General features: G+C 38.2%; 3 protein-coding genes across 6 annotated transcripts in view; 2 read left to right on the forward strand and 1 right to left on the reverse strand.

Annotated features, from left to right (window-relative positions):
* LOC126762926 (dual specificity protein phosphatase 19) overlaps positions 1-21,608 on the reverse strand; it is a 168,564-nt gene that overhangs the window by 22,566 nt on the left and 124,390 nt on the right. The gene's annotated exons all lie outside the window — the stretch shown is intronic.
* LOC126762924 (DC-STAMP domain-containing protein 2) lies at positions 7,207-12,396 on the forward strand. Its single transcript, XM_050479976.1, has 12 exons — positions 7,207-7,623; positions 7,690-8,000; positions 8,061-8,181; positions 8,404-8,543; positions 8,609-8,822; positions 8,890-9,043; positions 9,097-9,265; positions 9,324-9,632; positions 9,690-9,795; positions 9,860-9,934; positions 12,129-12,263; positions 12,324-12,396. Exons 1-12 carry the CDS (start codon positions 7,250-7,252, stop codon positions 12,394-12,396), a joined length of 2,181 nt encoding a protein of 726 aa, XP_050335933.1. The 5' UTR covers positions 7,207-7,249.
* LOC126762922 (breast cancer anti-estrogen resistance protein 1) overlaps positions 20,989-21,608 on the forward strand; it is a 122,961-nt gene continuing 122,341 nt past the window's right edge. Inside the window, exon 1 of the mRNA XM_050479965.1 lies at positions 20,989-21,348. Within this exon, the coding sequence (XP_050335922.1) occupies positions 21,013-21,348 (336 nt within the window). The 5' untranslated portion in view covers positions 20,989-21,012. The remainder of the gene's footprint in view (positions 21,349-21,608) is intronic.

Genomic DNA, 21,608 nt, shown 5'->3' on the forward strand with positions numbered 1-21,608 from the left:
CTCCAACGAATCATCGAAAATTGGACTCAACGGATGGACCATCTGAGTCGCGCCGAATTTGAAAGAGATAATCTTCGAAAATTAAACGAGAAAGAATGTTCTTTCGAATGATAGAAAACATTCCTCATAAAATTGGAAGTTTCTGTTTTTTTTTCTTTAAAAAACTAGAGTCTCTCGAAATGGATCACGTTATATTTATTTTCAAAGATGTAAAACTAATGTCTGTAATAAATTTTCATAGGTGAAGGAAAAAGGCAAAAGCTTTGTAGAAATTGTGAGCCTATTATCAAAACTATTAACCAAAATATGTATGTACGCATGTAATATACATAGCTAAGTAAATATAAAGTAAACAAAAATAAATAAAAAATAATAAATTAAAATCAACAAAAGGTGAAAGACACTCGCCAAGTGCTGGAAGCGTTCAAAGTGTTTATAAATATTTGCACAAAATAAATATTATTATTATTATATTTACATCTACACTTAATCGACTTAAGCGCATAGTTACAACTGTTTGCTTATATGTATATGTATGTACATATTTTAAATTGTTTTGAAAATGATATTACATTAATTACAAGTGAATAGGCGGAAAGGTGGATAAACACAAATCGAAAGGGAGCTGACTTAAAATGTTAAGTGCAATCGAAATTGAGCAGATAGAATATTAAATTTAACACACATACACAACTAATTACACATACATATGCACAATTACAACTGGCGAATATTATGAAGGCAACAATGGAAAATTTTTGCAAATAAAATCGCAAAAAAATTGGCGCGCACGTGTGATTAGGGCATAAATAAATATATTTATGTGGAATAAATGCGTTGTATACCGAATTATAAGTGCATATACGTATGTGCATACTTATGTCTATATGTAAGTGTTTATGTTTGTTTGTTTTTCGGTTCTCTTAATCGACTGCGTGGATCGGCATGTGGCGCTTGTTGGAGAAATTCACCAAATGAGTTTAGTTCCTTCGGTTTTGAGCGGCGAAATTATGTAAATGTAAACTTACAAACATACATATTTGCACAAAAATTTAATGGATGGAACTAAAAACTAATTTCCGAAGTGATGTTTAGTTCTCAATGAACTCCACCGTGTCTGTTTTATCTGAAGTACATAAAGTGCATTCGATGATGATCAACACATCAACAAAATAAAGGATTCGGTGCTTGAGAATCGACGATTAACAGTCAGATATCTTATTGACATCGTTGGAATATCGGAAGGATCAGTGCAAACCATTCTGAAAGATCATTCGAGCCTAAGAAAAGTGAAAGCACGATTAGTTCCAACATTACTAATTTTTTTCAAAAAACAGCGTCGTATAAACGTCTGTGAAACAACGCTTTCCGACTAAGAGGATGTCATGAAATATATTTTTAACGACGATGAGTCTTGGATCTATGCTTACGTCCCGGAAGCAGACGATCAATCGGCGGAATATCGTGGCAAAAAATTCCTTTTGACAGGCCAAACTGTCAACAAGGAATATTATTTGAGTGTTGTGCACCGTTTACGCGAAGCTATTTGTAAACTAAGCAGAAATTATGAGCCGACAACTCTTGGATGTAATTACGATCCAATCGCTTTGAATCTGTGACAAATTTGTTGAGACGACTAAGGTCAATTTCGGCTTAGTTTCCTGGTTTGGAAGAGAAAGTGCCTGGATGTTTACCTCTCAACTTATGTCTGGCAAAATTTTTATCCTTACATATAGAATGCCTTACGGACAAAGTTCAGTAAGAGAACCTACTATTTCCGCAAGATGAACCTTGCTAAAGAAAAGCAGTGCGGTAGATCTTATGTAGGCTAAGAGGATCTTGTAGTCGCACAGGAGCTGGGCTCCGGCAAGCGATGTCCTTTGGTCCAATGCTAGATCGCAAACGTCAATGAAGATCCAACTCGGTTCAATTTCGATATGTGCGGGGCAAGGGGGCACCCTGGCTAGTTCAGCGGATGTGCCATTGCTAGGTGCGCAAATTCGTTATGGGATTCGTGGTGAGATAGAGACTCCGTCTCGAGTCCTGGAATTCAGGTGGATGAACGTATAGGCACAATTCGCACCGAAGCGAAGCGAACCTATTAGAGCTGCTATAGGATGGGCAAAGAAGCGCTCTGTTGTAAACTCGGCTATAACTGAATAAGCGGTGACTACGCTAATAAAGAACAAGTAGAGTTGACTTACTTTGCCTTAAAAATCGCTGGCTCTAAACCGGATTTAGACCCAAAATTTATTAGGCAAAGTTGTTCAGAATGATCCGTAGAACATTTCCCCGCTTACAATATTTTATAGAAAAAATCGACCCGCGCTTATATAAATACATATACATACCTATGTATGTGGATTAAACAGTCAAATAAGTAAAATTCCTCTTACATCATTTAAGAACGTTTTGTGCTTCAACAAAAATAATAATGGTTTGTCAAAAAAGTCTTGCGGTATTTTTATTGAATTTTTTTTTCTTTATTGAAATTGAAATGAATTTTTGATGACTCATGCCCAGCTCTTGACCGATGCTACAGCTGCTACTATGCCGGTCTCTTTCAACCAATTCAGCGATTTTATCGCAATTTTCGACGACAGGCCTTCCGGAGCGTTGCGCATCTTCGACCACCTCTACACCAGAACGAAAACGTTAAATCCATTTGTGCGGTGGAAATGGAAACTGTATCGGGTCCATAAACTGCACAAATTTTATTGGCGGCTTGAGATGCATTTTTGCCTTTATCGTAGTAGTACTGTAAAATATGCCGTATTTTCTCTTTATTTTGCTCTATAACTTGCGCTATAACTCACGAACGACTTAAAAGAAACGACAATCAATCAAACACGTGTTAGCGCGTATAATGAGCTTTCCAAAAAGGCATAGCATGACCCGATGCAACGAATAAAACTAAAACTACGCGCTTTCAGCGCCAACTAGCGAAAATACCGCAGGACTTTTTTGACAACCTATTATTAAGACCGGTGGAATTGTGAAGATAGCATGATATTAAAAAAAATATATCGCATGATATATGTAAATAAATCTTAATAGCGGTGCTATAAAAAAATAATAAAAGAAATATTTTCCTATGTACATATGCATATATGTACATATGTACATATGCATATACATATGTACATATGCATATACATACATATGTATGTATGTACATACATACATACATACATATATCGGGTGATTTTTTAAGAGCTTGATAACTTTTTTAAAAAAAAAAACGCATAAAATTTGCAAAATCTCATCGGTTATTAGATATGACATTTACTTTTTGAAGATAATTTCATTTAAATGTTGACCGCGGCTGCGTTTGGGTGGTCCATTCGGAAAGTCCAATTTTGGGCAACTTTTTCGAGCATTTCGGCCGGAATAGCCCGAATTTCTTCGGAAATGTTGTCTTCCAAAGCTGGAATAGTTGCTGGCTTATTTCTGTAGACTTTAGACTAAAGGCGTTAAATCGCATGATCTTGGTGGCCAACTTACGGGTCCATTTCTTGAGATGAATTGTTCTCCGATAGTTTTCCCTCAAAATGGCCATAGAATTTATCAGAATAGTTCTGTGTGGCATGTAGCGCCATCTTGTTGAAACCACATGAGTCAACATTTAAATGAAATTATCTAACGTTTCAAATAAAGAACCGATGAGATTTTGCAAATTTTATGCGTTTTTTTTTAAAAAAAAAGTTATCAAGCTCTTAAAAAATCACCCGATATTATGTAACCCAAAGTTCTACGCATTGAAAAATTTACCGTTTACCCACAAATTGTTTTACCGTAAGTATAAAATTCTTTACTACAAACATTGTTTGTAGAATTTTAAATATTCTTTTTTTAAGTTTCTTTACAGAAGATTTTTATTTTAAATTTACATAATTTGATAAATTCATTTAAAATTTAACTCAATACGTTTGTATATACAGATGTATGAATATGAGAATGTACATATACATACATATATATGTAAGTATGTATTTACATTTTCTAATAAACATACATATTTAGTAAATTAATTATGCTTGTTTAGTCCCAAGTATTTTTGCGAAAAACTATAAAGGCTAATGTTATTAACAGAATGGCGCGGCCAATTTTCATGAGGCTGTAAAATAAACACAGAATATAGTAAAAAGCTTTAGCATGGAGTAAGTTGGATAAATAATATTTGAAAAATTAATATAAAAAATTTTTCCCCCACATAAAAGTTGATTGCATTAAGAAATTCAGCGGAAAATATTTTTTATACAGAAATTATAATGAAAGAATGTTAATAAACTATTGTCTGTTATTCATTAACATTCTCTGTCTCCCCACTTTCGTTAACATTTCCTGCTAAATGTACACACCATACAGGGTGACATCTACCGAGCGCGAGTAAAAACACAAATTCATATAAAAATGGTATTTAGTAAATGCGGCGAACGGCCAATAACTATTGTGAATGGTGAATGTCTGAACTAAGCAAGTAATTGTACCCGGACAACCACACCTCTTACAAATTTTTAATTTTATTAGTGTCTGTCATGCATATCTAGTAAATTATATTGATGTTGTAAAATCTGTTGCAATAATCTAAATAAAGAAATAATTTCACATTCAGAAATAAAAAATAATATAGAGATTTTTAATTAAATAAAGTAATTTGAAGAGAATGTACAATACGACAAAGTATGTAGACTTTCTACGTCCTTGAAAATGTTTGACATTAGTAAGGATGTAATCTGAATTGTCGAAATCTGCCACAAGTACAAATACAAAACTGCCACAAAATCTCACCATAAATCATATAAAGAAATTTATAAACTTCTTTGGCCCAAACTCACTTCTTCTAAAATTGAATTTAGTTTCAATATTCTTAACAGAAACAGAATTCAGTTCTAAAGAGACACAGAAACGTAAACAGAAACAGAAATCAGATGGTGGCACACATAACAGAAACAAATGGAATGAATTTAATATCGCTGGAAATGAAGTTATGAAAGAGCTGAGACAAAATCGTTATATTAGTTTGCCTGATAACCTTGAACGTTTATGGAAGTAAGAATCACGTGAAAAATCAAATTTCTTACAGACATAAGAAAGATGGATGGGCTCAAAACAATTGATTTTTTTTGTTCAGAAATTGCTTACTTAACGTCTAGAAAATGGTAGTAAAATGATTTTTTTTCAAATTCGAAGTAGTTTTAAGTATACAGTTGTTCGGAACGCTGAGTTTTTTCAAAACTGTATTTTTCAAACTTTCCTTCCTCTCAAAAACGGCTTGATCGAATGACTAGAATTTTGTAGAGTACACTCAGCACATTTAAAGACATGGATCGAATCAATATAAAGTTCCGAAAATATCGATTTTTTATAACAAAAAAAAAGAGAAACGTAAAATTCGCTTTTTTTCAAATGTTTATCAAAAGTCCCATTTTTAGTATATTCATGTGATAATAGTCTATTTTCGTGTCTATGCTGCTATTTTTTTTTGTTTTCAAATAACACAATCAGCCGGAATCGTGTAGGAAGTGCGAGCGTATTTTTTCGAGGTGGGGATATTTACCTTCTAGAGTCATACAAATTCGAATATGAAATCCTTAAGGAAGAGTTTAGTGTACGAGCTAAATCACTTAGCTCGATAATTTGGTCTAGAGATATCGAACTACGACAGGGTTTTTCAATGAAAATATTGCTGTCGTTCAGACAACTGTTGCTCAAGACCGCTATTTGGCGTTCTCAAGAGTTGGAGACTGAAGCCATTGGACAACCGTAAACGTTGTGAATTTGCTGATTTTGCCTTCGAACAACTTAAAAACCATAACGGTTTTTTTCTCCGATGAGATAGTGATCATCTGTGTGGTGCGGTAAAGTAAATAAACAAAACTGTCGATTCTGGTGCGAAGAAAATCCATTATTCATGAACAACCATTACATTCACCTAAATTGAAAGTTTGGTGTCGTTTTTGTTTTGGTGGAATCATCGGTCCGTACTTCTTTCGAAATGAAGCTGATAACACCGTTAGGGTCAATGGAGCGCGGTATAGATATATGAAAACCAACTTTTTATGGCCGTATTTGAAGGAAGTTGATCTTGACAACATCTGGTTCCAACAAGTCGGAGCTAAGTGCCGCACAGCACTTGCAACAACCGAATTCTCGCACATTAAATAAAAATTGTGACATTAAATGGCCCTAGCCATTATACTTTATTGTGAGGTTATTTGAAGTCATTGGCCTTTAGCAATAAACCAGACTCTTTTCAGGTGTTAGAAGTTATCACTCTCATTTATCAAAAACCTGTTCCTGCAAAAAACGTTTGAATGATGTTCTAAGGACTTGTAATGATTGAAAGAATTTCAACAACCTGTAATAGGAAAATTGAACAACATTTTGTTTGAAAATTTGTATTTCCAATGAATCACGGCTACCGAGTCGTTGAAAATATTGCAGAAGTGTTTTGAGAAGTCTACTTTATCACGAATACGAGGCCGAAGGTGGGATAGTCATCGAAAACTTGCCTCAAGGAGTAGTCCATTCACCTCTGTTAATGACAATAAGATTGGAAAAGTTAAAGTTGGCATCAGAGAGTTAACACATTATCTCAATACTCGTATCACTTATGGATCAGCTCAACACATTTTGGTTAATGTTTTGGTCTAGTATTAATGCTAGACCCGCACCAAAAGAAGTGAATCTTTTGAAAATACGACTCGAGTAGAGGTCATTGAAGAGATACTTGACAACGTAGCTGAGTACCCTACATTCAACAAACATAAAATCATTAAGGAACACATTATTACTTTTGACGAAGGAACGTGATGATAAAAGTCTCTAACAAACTAGAGAATAGCGCTCAACAGATGAGCGGAAAGTGAAATATTTAAATCAATGTAGTAGCTTTTGTTTATATTGATTAGTACCGTTGTGTTGGAGCGATTATTGTGTGATTCAGGCGATCTCTCAAAGTGACAAGTAACTCGACTACTATTTTTCATAACAATATCGGAGTTTATCCTCAAGTTTTCTTAATGGACATCGATAAATCAATCTTTCTCGTGATTCTAAACATTTTCAGCAGAAAAAAAAACTTTAGTGCACTTTTTGTTGAAAATCACTCAAAATGTTCGAGAAAATTCTAAATAACAAAATAATGCAAAGTGACATTATGTCAAAAAAAAAAAATATTGAAATTTTCAATATTTAAAGAGATTCAACAGAATTTTTTATACATAGACCGAACGGAAGTTTAAAAATGGTTAAAAGGCCTCCTGACGACACTTCAACCTCGGCGATACCAGCCACAACTACGTCCACAGGGACGCTTACGACAAGAGATGAAGATTCCACAACAATGCATTCAACACCCTCAACAAAATCAACGAAATCAACAAAGCCAACAACGCCAACAACACCGACAACTCCAAAGCTCGAGGACAACAAATATGGCAAATTTTTCAACAAAACCGTCGTGACACTGGTCCTTTGTGGATATCTCACTGGAGTAGCCATTGCGCTGGCATGGCAAACATACGAAACGGGGACCTTCCAGCCGCCGAAAGGCAGATGGCTGAAGTGGAATGTGGCTATTTTGGTGTTTCTTTTACTCTGCTACAGTCGCAGTGTGCGGTAAGTCGCAATATTCACAACAGAAAAAAGTGAAGCTTTCAGTATTCCACAACTTCCTGCCCGCAGTTGTACCGTCACTTTATGCATACCGATCATGTGCAGCTCGAAAGGACGTACACTGCTGATCGCCTTTGCCTTTGTGTTGGTTGCAACGGGGCCGACAAGAAACATATTGCGTAATGTGGACGCGCTGACCACCAGCCTCTCGTGTGGTCAAATGCAACTCAAGCATGCGCTCGAGGAGATGTTGGAGGTGATGCGACAACCTTTGGTGGCTATTAAGAAGGCGGTCCAAACAGCGATGGACAACGTAAAGAAGGTTATGAAGAAGGTTCAGTTATTATTGTTCCGCATAAAGGAACTGGTGCTGCTTGTCTGTGAGTATGAGTGGAGCTGTTGTGGTGACTGGACACCAACTAAAGACCCTCTGTTTGCAGTGAGCGGCATTAAGCTGATGTACGAGTGGCTAAATAGCATTGTGAAATTTTGCAACAAGGAGTTCGGTACGCCCTTTGATCGCTGCATGAAAATTGCGGATGATGCGATGGCGGATTGTCGGTATTTTCCAATGATTAAGTCGATTTAAGTGTTTAGAGCGCATAATCTTGAAAACATTACTTGATCTCTAGTTTAGAAATGGTTCCAAACCATATGATACAAGTCTCCTGATCCATAAATTACTTCTTTTTTTGAAGAATATTTATCCTCTCTCCTATTTAGATCTTAGATTTTGAAGTCTAACATGATTCTCCTTTCAATCTTCTTCTCGCACTTCCATAGAGAAAAACTGGGACTCTTCCAGGGTCTTTGTAATGCTACACACATATTCACCATGCTTTGTTACACCGTAAAAGTGGTCGATGTGATCTGTGTGATGGTAGTCTTCTTCGACGATAGTGTGTTGGGTACCATTATGGATAGTAAGTGATATATACCCATATCTATACCTTAGATGTATTCTAAATAACTTCATACCGAATTCTAGAGTTGCGCGAGTTCACGGATGAAATAAAGAATATGTTTGATGTAACTGTGACCTTCGAACATGACTTTAGCTTCTCAACGGTGGCCTCGAGAAATCTTACTGATGTCAGCAAAGCTATTATGGCGGAGATACACTTACGTATGGCTAACTTTTTCCTCATTTTCGGCTTTCTGGATGTAATTGGCGGATTCCTATTCGTTATGGTGATAATCAAGTGCGAACTTAAAGATAGATATCAACAGAGTTTCATTAAAGCTTTAACTTTTTTATTTCTTTTGCAGAGCACTGTACTTCAAAATGAAATATTTACGCCAACCTGACTATGACAACCGTTATTTGACCAAAGATTTCATAGAGATCGATGAGCAACGTAAGTTGACGGATCAGGATCGTGTGTTGCCGTTGAAGAGAACCGAAAAACACAAGTACATTTGGGTCAGTATTTGAGGTAATTTTTTCACTAACTTCTAAAAAGTCACATCACTCAGATCTCGAGTTGTCGTTTGACGCGTCGTGAGATCTTTAGACTACTGCGTTCCATGGTATTCCTATTTATATCCACCATACAAATATTCTGCATCTGTTTTGCTGATTACTGTTTCTACTGGTTACTGGCGATGATTCGGTTTTATGGCGGCATGGAGGCAAATGTGGAAAGTGAGTTGACAAAGTTGTGCTCAATTTGAGCATATAATTTTTTTTATCTTCCCGCTAGTTCCTCCCTATGTTGTGGTCGACGTGAAGGGCGAAGACTTCGCGGCTCAAATATTTCGTGGCATCGTCGAGGCTTTCGAACCAGTGAACCAGAAGTTCAACGTCGATACCACGCCTTGTCTCCCCAAACCAAGTGTACCGAATTTTAGACGCTACTTCGACATAGGTGGTATTTGCTTACTAGCTTGGATATTCCTCTTCTGCGAACCCTATGGTCTGCGCTTGCGACATCTGGTCATGCGCGTATATTATCCGGTTGAGGCACGTCAACGTGCTGCTTGGCTTTACAATCAGATACTAATGAAGCGCAGTGAGTTAGAATAACGGTATAAAAAGATAAATAATTAATTTTCTGGCGCCATTGCAGTGACTTTTTTTAAGCTGCTGCGGCGTAAAGCACGCGCAAAGTTCAAAAATGAGCCTCAAGCAGATCCGTATACGTTTCTAGATTGGATTAGAGCCAAGACGTCAGGGTAACTTAGTTGTATTTGTGTAGCGAAGTTTATTAGAAAATATTTATACAATTTTATTTTATAGTTTCTTTCTTTTTCGTCTTATATTTGGCCATCGAAAGAGCAATACTTGCATCCTGTGTGGATTTCCTTTGAAAGAGTAGGTATAGATTTGATTACTCTCCGCAATGGAGTTATTTGTCGAAGTTATACAATGACACTGAGGAGCTTTTATTCCTCCAATACTTTTCGAATACACTGAAAGGGAGTATTTCTTGAATTGATTTGGGAACACTTGGATCTCAGCAGTAGAATTTTTTTTATCGAAAACTTCCAAATAAAAAAACAGTCGTCAGTTCTGAACTCGAAAAAGCTCAAAGCTTATCGAAGAGTTCATAAGGACTGAAAATGCATTTCAATGGCTAACGTTCAGAACATAATTACAATAGACGAATGATTTTTTCCGTTCATTAAGAAGATGCCCGAAGGGCAGCGAATGAATCCAAAGATATATTTATGACTTCAACCGCAACACTGTTCTTAGCAGATATGCTATTATGGGCAAAAAATAGTAAGACGTTGTACATAATTTTTTAATTTTTTATTTATTCTTCAATATCTAATCGCCCTCAAAGCAATCCTCCTTGACCACAATACACTTGTGCCAATGTCTTTTCCAATCCTCGAAATAGTTGTTAAAGTCAATTTCCGGAATAGCCTTCAATGCTCGTAGTGATTCACGTTTAAAATCTTCAATTGACTCAAAACGGTTTCCCCGGAGCGGTTTGCTGAATTACCAGAAGTCACACGGAGCTAAATCAGGCGGTCACGGTGTTTGCGGCACGATATTGGTTGAAAATGTTGGGAAAAACTCACGAAGAATCAATGCAGTATGCGACGGGTCACTATCGTGGTGCAAAAACTAAGCGTTGTCGGCCCATAATTACGGCCTCTTTTTACGAATAGCTTCGCGCAAACGAAACATAACATTGAAATAGTATACCTTGTTGACAGTTTGGTTGGTCGGAAAGAATTCGGAGTGCACCCTACCTCGATAATCGAATAAAACAGTCAAATAGCCTTGATTTTTGAATGCTTTGACGTGATTTTTTCGGCTTTGGCTCACTTTTGCCACGATATTCGGTCGATTGATAGTCTTTTAAGCAATTGTAAGCATTGATCCAAGACTCCTCGCCAGTAATAATGCGTTTCATGACAGCCTGGTAGTCGGAAAGAATTGTTTTAGAGACGTTAAGCAACGCTGTTTTCCGAAAAAATAGAGCGGAACCAATCGTGCTTTCACTTTTCTTAGACCCAAATGATCCTTCAAAATGGTTTTCACTGATCCTTCCGATATTCTAACGATCTCTGACTGTTAATCGTCGATTCTCAAGCACCAAATCCATTATTTTAATGACGTGTCGATCTTCAGTTGATGTTGATGGCCATCCTGGACGTGTTTCTTTGTCAACACGTTCTCGATCCGCTTTGAATAATTTGTATCAATCAAAAACACTTGCTCGAAACAAACAATTATCATCGAAGGCTTTTTCCAACATTCTAAACGTTTCCGCTCCAGAAATTTGATTCCGCACACAAAATTTAATGGAACTTATTTGTTGAATAATTTCACTCATTTAAATTTAAATTAAAAAGTCTTACTACTTTTCGCCCACAGTAGTACACTTAAGACATATAGCAATTATGTAGTTAGACTGGAGTAATGTTTCCAAAGCTTGCAGCATATGGAAGCGCCTTTATCTTTATAACGGAATAAGGAGGGTCTCAATAGCCATATTTTCAGCTCAACTAAGAATCAATGGGATGCTTAATTAAGCTTGACAACCTCTTCAAGTCTTACTAAAGTCTAAAAGATAATACCGTTGGGTAATAGGCCCTGTAGTTGCAGAATATTGTCAGAATGATATATAATGAAAAATATAAGACCGTAAGCGATTCGAATTTTTCAGTCTTCCCAGAAAATACATACATTTTCTTAACATGGTTAGCCTGAATAGTGGTCAGCTGTTGGTTACAACTAGACTATGATCTTAGGTAGACGTTGTTGAACCTATTGTTCGGCTGATGATCGAATATTCGGGAATGCCTTGCTATTGCTAATCACTACCAATAAGAAACCCACAATAGGGCTTTATTCCTTTTGTCTCAGTTATAACCTATTTAAGTATTATTTATATATTTATTATAGTAATTGTTCACAAATACTCCGATCTCCGATCTACTAATTTCAAAATTGTCATTTAAAACCCCAGGCCCAAACACTTCATACAAAATTTTATTAGTTTGCAATAACTTTTTTTTGTAATTTAAATATACTATCTACCTTATTCTAGCGACAAAGTGGAATGTTCAACGCCCGGTTGTAAAGCGGTCTACTGCCAGAGCTGCTTTAATGAGTCGAACAAAATGTGCTGCATTTGCAAAAATCCGGTGGAGTATGGCGACGACAGCGACATCTCGGAGGAGATGTAAGTACAACGGTTTATTTATATTCTTCAATATTTGTCTAACACTGACGCTTCTGACAGAGATTCTTCAGATGATCCGAACGCTGTACGCGTGCCGCACGAAAGCGATAAATATTGTATTTGGGTGCCATAAGACGTAACAGGAAGAAAAAGAAGCTTCTAGTGAACTTTCAAACCATTTAATTTTTCAATAAATTGTATTTGCTTTTACTGAATTCACTACCATTCGCTGTTGTAGAGTATGGCAGCCATGATACGGTACAAACACTGGCTATTTTAGCGGATTCCGCATAGCAAAGCAAACCGACCCAACCCAACCCAACCAAGCCAACTAGGGGCAAATGCAGAATAACACCAACGTGCCAATTTTGGCTAAGACGCAGCTGCCGCTGGGCGATTGGAGTGAGCAATTCTACAATGCTTTCAATGCTTTCATTCAACACCCCAAACAGGGCTGTGCCCAAATAAGTAAGCGATAGACTAAACAAGCTGCCCCTCCTCGTCCCAGTTGGTTAGCTGTTTCTATGTCGATTTGGTTTGGTGCAAATGAAGCAATATGATGGCGATGGTGGCGGTGGCGGCTGCGACTGATCAGTGAAAATGCTGCAACACTGATGTGATCAACATCAACAGCGAGTAAATGGACAAATTGTCCGTTGTTTACGATGCGGTCGCAGCTGAAGACACACATATCTTCTACCTATATGCCGCCGCCTTATATGTTACCGTTGCAAGCTAGCTGGGGACTTTAGTCTGTACGCTATCTTCGCCACGTCGATCGCTGCGTTTCCATATGGTCACCTCTTGGCAAGCAGCCGCTACTGTGGGATTACTTACAGCTAAGGGCAGAGAAATGGTGCCGAACTTAAATATTAGTACTTGGCGTTGATAGACTTTGAATAAGCTTCTAATTATACTATTTGTCTTGATATTAAGCAGTATATTAGATGTTCTCAAAACATACGCCAAGTTCAAATTTAGGTTGGACTTGTATAAGAACATTTTTCACCTCAGAAATATACTCTGCAATTTTTATGAAAGTTTTTGGTTGTACTAGGTAAATTCTTGGAAAACGGAAGGGGAGAAAAGGTGAATGAAGGTTGGTTTAAAAACGTGCCGTACTTCTCAGTAACAATGGTGGAAGCACTGGCATCTTTGCCCAGATTGAGTCGTATCGTCATAGGTTGAATTTTACTCATTAATAATTCTTCATCGATCTCGAGGCATGCTTTTTTAATCCTGAAGCAAAATTGATCATGTGATTCTCTACGCAACTATAACCTAAGGCCGTTTGGGAGCTTTTCAATGTATTTCGACGGTCCTGCTATCGACAGCAAAATGAAAATTTTTAAAATTATTTGAAAACCGTTATGGGGAACTCAAAAAAAAACTTTGTAATCAGCTCGGACGAAGACTTGTCAGGTATTATTCGTACAATAAATGTGGAATACAACAGTAGTTCTCCTCTCCCTTAGTCCTTTCTGACTTTATATAATTTCTTTAGGACATAATCTATTACACATATTCCATTTTCATTATTATATGACCAAAGTTATTATTGTATATAGTTATCGCGGCAGATAAATGATAAAATATCAAATTATTGAATAAAATTGTTCGAGTATTTGAAAAATGGAAAGAGTTCGGTTGGACGTGACCAATTTCACTGGCAATACTACAGGTATTGGTATAAAGCTTAAATTATATGCTTACACTACAATTTCTGTGATTAGCTTAAAAGAGAAAGACAATGGACAACTAACAGAACTTGTCAGCGGTGTGAAAGTTGTTCTTCTTGTTCGTCATTCCGTAGGAATCGGCTTAATGCGGCGGCATATTATGACTTCCGTATATATGATTCAACTACATGGATTACCAGACTAGAAGACTTTGTTCAGCACCATTTTTCGACCAATTGCTCACAATTTTCTTCGTCCCTCGAAAAGTAAAACTAAAATCTTCGGACATATTTCTCATATGTCTCGCAGCTCTCCATTACTCATGGGTAAATGTATTAGGTATAGTAAAAATAAATTCATTATCTTTCGAATAGATGGTTTAGTATACTGTATCTCGCGTTGTTGAAGTGCGATCGGGTTACGCTATATGGCGTTAGCAAGATAGGATTTCGTACCAAAAAGCTTTTCGGCCCGTTTTGTAATTGCCTGACTCACTATAGTTTGAACACGCGTGAAAGATACACACTAGGTCCATGCGCTATATTTTGCAGTGCACTACGCTTCGGAATGCCAAATGTCGAAAATATCGACAAAAAAAATAATAGAAATCGTCGACTACGACCATGAAATTACGTCTGGAAGTATGTGCTGAGTCGGAACAAATTTTATCCATTTCTGAAGGCATTGATTTGGCAGAGTGGGTCCATTACGAGAACATTAAGTAAATACGGTCGTGGTCGAATTCCGGTGAACCGCAACAAACGGTGGTCATTGACGTCCAGGAAGGGTATGCTGTATGTTTGGCAGGTAATCATCTTATATGAGTTGCTTCACTAAGATCAAACTCTTAATAAGGACCTGTACTGTAAACAATCGGACCCTCTAAAGTAAGTAATTACATAGAAGTGGTTAGCTTTGGTCAATAAGGAAGGATAAAAGTTGTGTTCTTTTATCGATGGGTATCGCTCTGGGAGCTTGGTTGGGATTTTTTAAGCAATTTCTTAAGTTCAACTTTCTGGACCTGGATTAAGTGATTGTTACCTGTTTCTTTCTACGGTGAATAATTTTCATAAAATGCTTTAGCCGTTTAATGGCAATTCATATCTTTTTGGGTTCTTTACTTGTCAGAGCAACGTCAATGGTAGCAAAGGCCATTAAAATTCACTTATTATTTCGCACGCTTTCTTTCAGATATCATCTGCTGACTCATTAGCATGTTCTCGGCTGTATGCACATATTCTGTGCCAAATTACCGACCGATCGTCGAAACCACTGAACAGCGCGAAGACAGAAATCAAAAAAAAAATTTCGCTGATGAATCGTAACTTACGTCCATGCACCGGCTGGGCGGCTGGCCAAGCAAAGAAGCAACACATTTTAATAGCATTGAGCGGGAGTGGCTGTCGTGATGGTGCCGGCGATGGCGATGTCAGCTACCGCTTTTGCTGCTACCGCGGCAGGTTGTTGGCTGATCATGCTCGCGCGGATCCACGTCCATCCACACAGACATGCCGATGTTCGCAAGTGTGTTTGATGGAGTGGGAATGCTGTTGACATTTACGGCGAATTAGTGTGGTCATGACGACATTGCTCACATATTTTCGCGCACATTCACTGCGCACACAGCGAAGCGAAAGACAATTAAATGCACATAAAGTCGCAAGCAATTGAAATTTCTCGCAAAATACTCGCCAACTCAAGCCAGCCCAACCCAATCCAGATCCAAAGTGAAGCGCAGCAGACAGACGATGTCTGCATAGTTCGCGCGCGCTGGTAAGTTGGACACGACGCCGACGACCCTTTCATAATTTACTACGCGCTCACAAATTGCGCGCTTCATTCGCCAGAATCCGCGGTAATTTGCGCGTGCGCACGTGTATCGGCGAGTTGGAGGCAGTTTCGAGGCAAGAGATCGCTATGTCTGATGTGTAAAATGGTCACATTAATAGACTGGGGCGCGCAAGCATAAACAACATAACCTGTGATGAACTGCGTTGAAGGTGCGAGGCGCTGTGGACGAAGCGTAGTAGCTGGAGTTACGCATGACACAACATAGCACGACATGGCATAGGTGACATACCTGACAGTGCCATATATTACATATATATTTATATGCATCTCGCACTGTTTCTCAATTGTTGTTGTTGTTTGTTTTTCATTGCGCGGTGCATTATTTGATCTTCATTTGTTGCATGCATCTTTTGTTCGATTTTTATGGATTTTTAATAAAATCTGATATCGGTTTATCGGCGCGCTGTGTTTGTTGCCACAACATTGTTGTCACTTTTTATTATTATTCTTATTGTTATTGTTGTTTTATGCCTTTATACTAAATAAGTGTATACACAAGTGTTTATGTGATATTTAACACCGGGCAAATGCATTCGTCAGCGCGCAGCTTTCGGCGCGTTGCAGCATTGAGACGCGCACCGGCTCTTGCCACACTATTTACATATTTATTTTTAAATACAAACATACGTACATACATATTCATGTTCTTTGTAGGTGACCACCATCGAAGCTGTGACATATTTGGATCGCTTTGTTGGGGGGACACAGACACTCCAAAAGACACAAAGGCGGCATCGACGGCGATCGGTGCTCGGCTGCGCATGCGTCTGCGCTTCACATACACATACACAAACAAGTATTTTCTTATGCATATGTGTATGTATATAGTCCACGCATGTGCAACAGTTGGGGTTTCGGGTATGCTTCAGTCGCGCTAGTCACATTCCAGAGTAAAATGGTTATGATAAACAGATTAGGTTACCACAAAATGTTATGGAGACACAATTTAATTTCAAAATAAACGTTTAAACACACATAAATACTAACCTACAAGCATACATACAAACACACATATGCACATACATTTGTATGCACATACCTACTCATGCACATAGCCCAAAAGAAGTCTATGAGTTTTCCCATAAAGCAGCGGCGGGTGGAGGCACCACGGCGTAGGTTGTTCTACTATTGTTAACAACAATGTACGATCTTATTTGAATTATTCTCAATGCACATACATACATACGCTCATACCTGCATATTTAAATTATTGTTCTTGCCTATTTAGCATTTATGTTCTTTTCATAAATTAATTGCCGACACGACAAGCGGGTCAACACTATACGTGTATGGCTGTATGTAAGTACATAAGTGTCTACCTTGTTCGAATATGTGTTAAACATGCGTAGTTGAACGAAATTTATTGTTTAACGAAATAGAGCATTTTCTGGAAATAATTTGTGGAATTTATAGGTGTGCGTGTTTTAATAAGAACAAGTAATAAATTGTAGAAAGTAGGAGCTACTTGAGTTATAAGGAAATAATGTTAATCGGAGATTAGGGATGCCGAAGTTAACCGATTTACTTCATTGCTTTTGGTCGTCATTCGTGTCGATTGGAAACAAAATGAGTTGAAGAAAGTAGAATCGTCTTGAGTTAGAAGAGAAATTGTTTGAATCGCAATAGTTTTGTAATGGCAGGCAGATTTTCGCAACCTTAGAGGTAGCCACGTTAATATAATATACTGGGATTCTCCGGAAAGTAATAGGACTGATTTTTTTCCGCAGCGTCTGTACTTCGGAGCGTGCGCGCCATGACTGGATTCGGTAGAGGGCGTTCCTAGCTAACGAACAAGCGGCTGGTCAGTTGTCTCCAAGTACCTGGAGAGTCAGGACAAACATTTTCGCGTGACGTGTTTCTGTAAGTGGTGCAAGGCGAAAATACAGCGTTCGTTAGAGCAGAGGTACGCGTTAAATTCTGTGTGGAACTCGGAAAATCTGCGACAGAGACGTTTGATATAACCGAACAGGCTTATCCAGATTTTGCTTTAGCAAGAAGTGGTGTGTTTCGGTGGCATTAGGCCTTTTTGGAAGGGCGGGAAGAAGTCGCTGATGAAAACCGTGCTCGGAGACCTGAGATTTCGAACATGCGCATTTCGAAGATGCTCACTGACGACCAGAAATTGCGGCGAGTGAAAGTGTGCCAAGAAAATTTGAACATGTGTGCAAGTGACCCTACAGCCCAGATGTGGTCCCCGAACTTTTTTGTTTCCTTCCCTGAAAGAGCCAATGAAAGACAAGCATTTTGAGACGACAGAGGGAATCCAAGCAGCATGCACCTCAGCTCTCAAGGCTATTCCGGAGAATGCCTTCTGTGACTCCTTCATTGCTCAGAGATCACTCTGGCAGCGCTACATCGACGCAGAAGGAGCTTATTTTGAAAGTTTTTAAAGAACTGTAACGATTGGTTCAATACATTTTTTTATATCGACTCAGTCTCATTACTTTCCGGACAAAACCTGTAGTTTGAGAATGTCAAACAGATTTTCACGACCTCAAAAATAGCCACGTTAATATAGCAACGGTGGTCCAGTGGTCTCAACTTTAAGAGCGCTACGTCCAATTTATGGCCGTCATAATCGTGCAATCAGATCAACAATTGGGCGTTTAGTGAAAAAACTTGAATCCACAGGCACAGTACAAAATGTTTCCGTGACAGTGAGACTAAAAAGTGCCCGTGACATCGGGAGTATTGCTGCTGCTAGCGCATCAATTGAGGAAGACCCAAATCAGTCTCTCACACGTCGTTCTCAAGCGTTGGGCATCTCTGTGACGTCGTTGTGGCGAATTTTGCAAAAAAATCTTGGTCTACATCAAATTGACGCAAGAACTGAAGCCGCTTGACCACCAGGATCCTCGTATGTTCGTGAATTGGGCTAAGCAACAACTTGAAAATGATCCGGATTTTCACCGAAAATCATCTTCAGCGATGAAGCAGAACATGCGTTACTGGTAATGCAGTACTCCACACGTACTCCATGAGTCACCATTGCTTTCCAAAAAAATTACGGTTTGGTGTGGTTTATGGGCCGTCGGCGTCATTGGGCCGTGTTCAGCTGTCATGTTATTTTGGTTTAGTATGTATGTTCGGCATTTCATCATTGAAAGACTTACGCCTGAACAACGTTTACAAATCAATTTTATCAATTTGATTACGAAAATTCGCTCAAGTTATGGTCAACATAATCGGCCTACTTAGTGCACTATTCGCAACACCATCATCTATCTTGAGACTCAGCATTCATTATTGGATAATATTCGACCGAATAGACCACGTCCAATACGCAGTGAAGAAAATATGGCAGCCGTAGCTAAGAGTGTACACGAAGGCCGTGGGTAAAGGTGGTGCCGTTTGCAGTAACTCGGACTGACGTATAGAAGGACTTGGCGCATTTTACGGCGAGAAAGCGCACAAAATACAGCTTGTGACAGAACTGAAGCCGCTCGACTTTCCAAAGCGACATCGCTTCGCTCTTTCGGGCTTTTGAAAAGTTCCACGAAGATCCGACGTTTTTGAGCCAAATTTTGTTCAACGACTAGGCCCATTTCTGGCTCAATGGGTATGTCAACAAGCAAATTCTCCGGGTTTGGGACAAAGAGCAATCTGAAGAGGTTCAAAAGCTATCATTTCATTAAGAAGAAAGAACGGTTTGGGGTGGTTTGTGGGCTGGTGGAATCATCGGTCCATATTTCTTCAAAAATGAAAACGTAACCGAAAGTAACCGTGTAATAGTATCGATTATATACATACATATATGTACATACATATATTATATATATTTAACCATACGGACTTTTTCCTTTGTTTGTTCTTTTTGTTCTCATTATTTCAAAGTTTTTATTGGGATATGAGTATTCGTTGTAGAATTCACCCTTTAGCGGACATTTCAATACATTCCATTGTCTCACCTGTCTTTCATTTTCTATTCTTTCCTGATGCTTATTTTCAATTTATTATATTTTAATTGTATCAGCATTTGTTTTGAAGCTATAGTATGCTACTGTATCCCTCGTATAATCGTAATTTCTATTTAGTTTCGTTTTTTGTTTATTGCTCGTGTGTTCTTATAAGAATTTGTCGCCTTACTAATTAATTTAGCAATGACATTGACAATGGCAGTAAACTCACTGCTTTTATCTTTAGAAATGCTTGTCTTCGAGTGCTTACCGACTAAAATATCTCCTGCCTTATCGCTGTGCAACGGAAAGTCATACCTTTCAGCTTTCAGAACTGAAACTCAAACAATTGAAGTAAAAAATATCAAAAAAAAGTTTGTAAATTACGAAGTTATGTAGCTGAATGAAGGGAGCAGCGCGTGAGCGCAATTTGGTCGCCCACGAGGAGTAACGTGCGTTGTTGTTATCAACCACCCACTGCCACCCCCGGAAGTATGTATGTTAGTACGTGTTGTATGTAAAGTGTGTAACTTATTTTAACGGTGTTTTATGTTTATCGTTCTACTGCGCAACGCAGATAATTCTGAGTGCGAGCGGCGCAGAGCCGTTAGATAAATAGTAGATGTTGCCACCGATACTGGCGTGTCAGGTATTTACCACTTTGCAACTTAGTTATGATTTTCCAAACAAGCAGACAACAACGAGCCGATATTAGACGACTTGTGCAACACGATATGCATTAAACGTGAGACGCGAGTGAAGAACGTTAGTGATTTAATTTAGTTGAAAGTCGTATATATATATGTACATAGATATATAGATATATGTATACATATATACATACATATGTACATTATTATGCTTATATATTTTTATAAAAATGTATGTATGTATGCGTTTAAATCACAATGAAGCAATGATTGCAACAAATGTGGCAAAATAATTGTATGGCTGCTGTGTGCAACATAAATTGCAGCAAGAAATATTATTAAGAAGATGCAGTGAAAAAGAAAATCGAATAAAAATTGTGCGAAAAATAAAAAAAAATATCTCAAAAGCATGGGGGGAGCTTTTCCACCCTGCAAAAAAGTGTAATTTATCTGAGCGTACCTCGTACAATAAGTTTGCGCTGTGTTATAACGGTAACGGTACCTGTGGTGGCACATGCAACACAAGCCACACATGCATGCAGACATACATACATATGTACATAGCAGTATGTGAAAAGAAACCAAAATATAAAATACAAAACAAATAATAATAAATTACAAAAACAACAGCAACAACAAATTGTGCTTAATTCATACATATAAATAGCTAATAATGTCCGCATTAGCGCAGAAGTGCGAGCCGCAAATGCAAGAAAATCCAATTACGGTATCTGGTGGCAAGACAACAACAGCAATAATAACAACAACAACAGTGACAGCAGCAGCAACAACCGCCACAGCCACAGCCACAGCAATGATGCCACAACAAGAGCAGCAGAGCCAACAGCAGCAACCACAAAAGCTGCCTCAGTCCTTTCAAACGCTACAACAACAGCAAATACATTCACAAGCATTGCCCAAGCATCTGCCAATGTACACGATGCCACTCAGCGCCAAAGTACATTCAGTTGTGGCAGTGGGCGGCGGTGGAGGCGTCAATTATGCAAAGGTACGTATACCATATGCGGGCAAAAACAACTACAAACACACTCATACATGCATAACGACTTTATGTATGTGTTATTTTGTTTCGCAGTGAACCATCCCGTTAGAAGATGCTATGTTGCAAGCACTAACCGCCATAAACATGTACCCTTATATGTACATATGTACATACCTATTAATGTATGTTAGGGTGTGTATGTGTACAAGCATGTGCGCAGATATATTTTTATCTGCAAAGAGGCGCGAAAAGTGCCGGCTCACCGG

The sequence above is a fragment of the Bactrocera neohumeralis genome, chromosome 6, assembly GCF_024586455.1.
Source record: "Bactrocera neohumeralis isolate Rockhampton chromosome 6, APGP_CSIRO_Bneo_wtdbg2-racon-allhic-juicebox.fasta_v2, whole genome shotgun sequence".
In the NCBI taxonomy this organism is placed as follows: Eukaryota; Metazoa; Arthropoda; class Insecta; order Diptera; family Tephritidae; genus Bactrocera; species Bactrocera neohumeralis.

Coding starts and splice junctions, on each gene's coding strand:
- LOC126762924 (XM_050479976.1), top strand. CDS start 7,250: ATGGTTAAAAGGCCTCCTGACGACACTTCAACCTCGGCGATACCAGCC. Junction 7,624..7,689: donor TGCTACAGTCGCAGTGTGCG/GTAAGTCGCAAT, acceptor TCCTGCCCGCAG/TTGTACCGTCACTTTATGCA. Junction 9,266..9,323: donor CATGGAGGCAAATGTGGAAA/GTGAGTTGACAA, acceptor TCTTCCCGCTAG/TTCCTCCCTATGTTGTGGTC.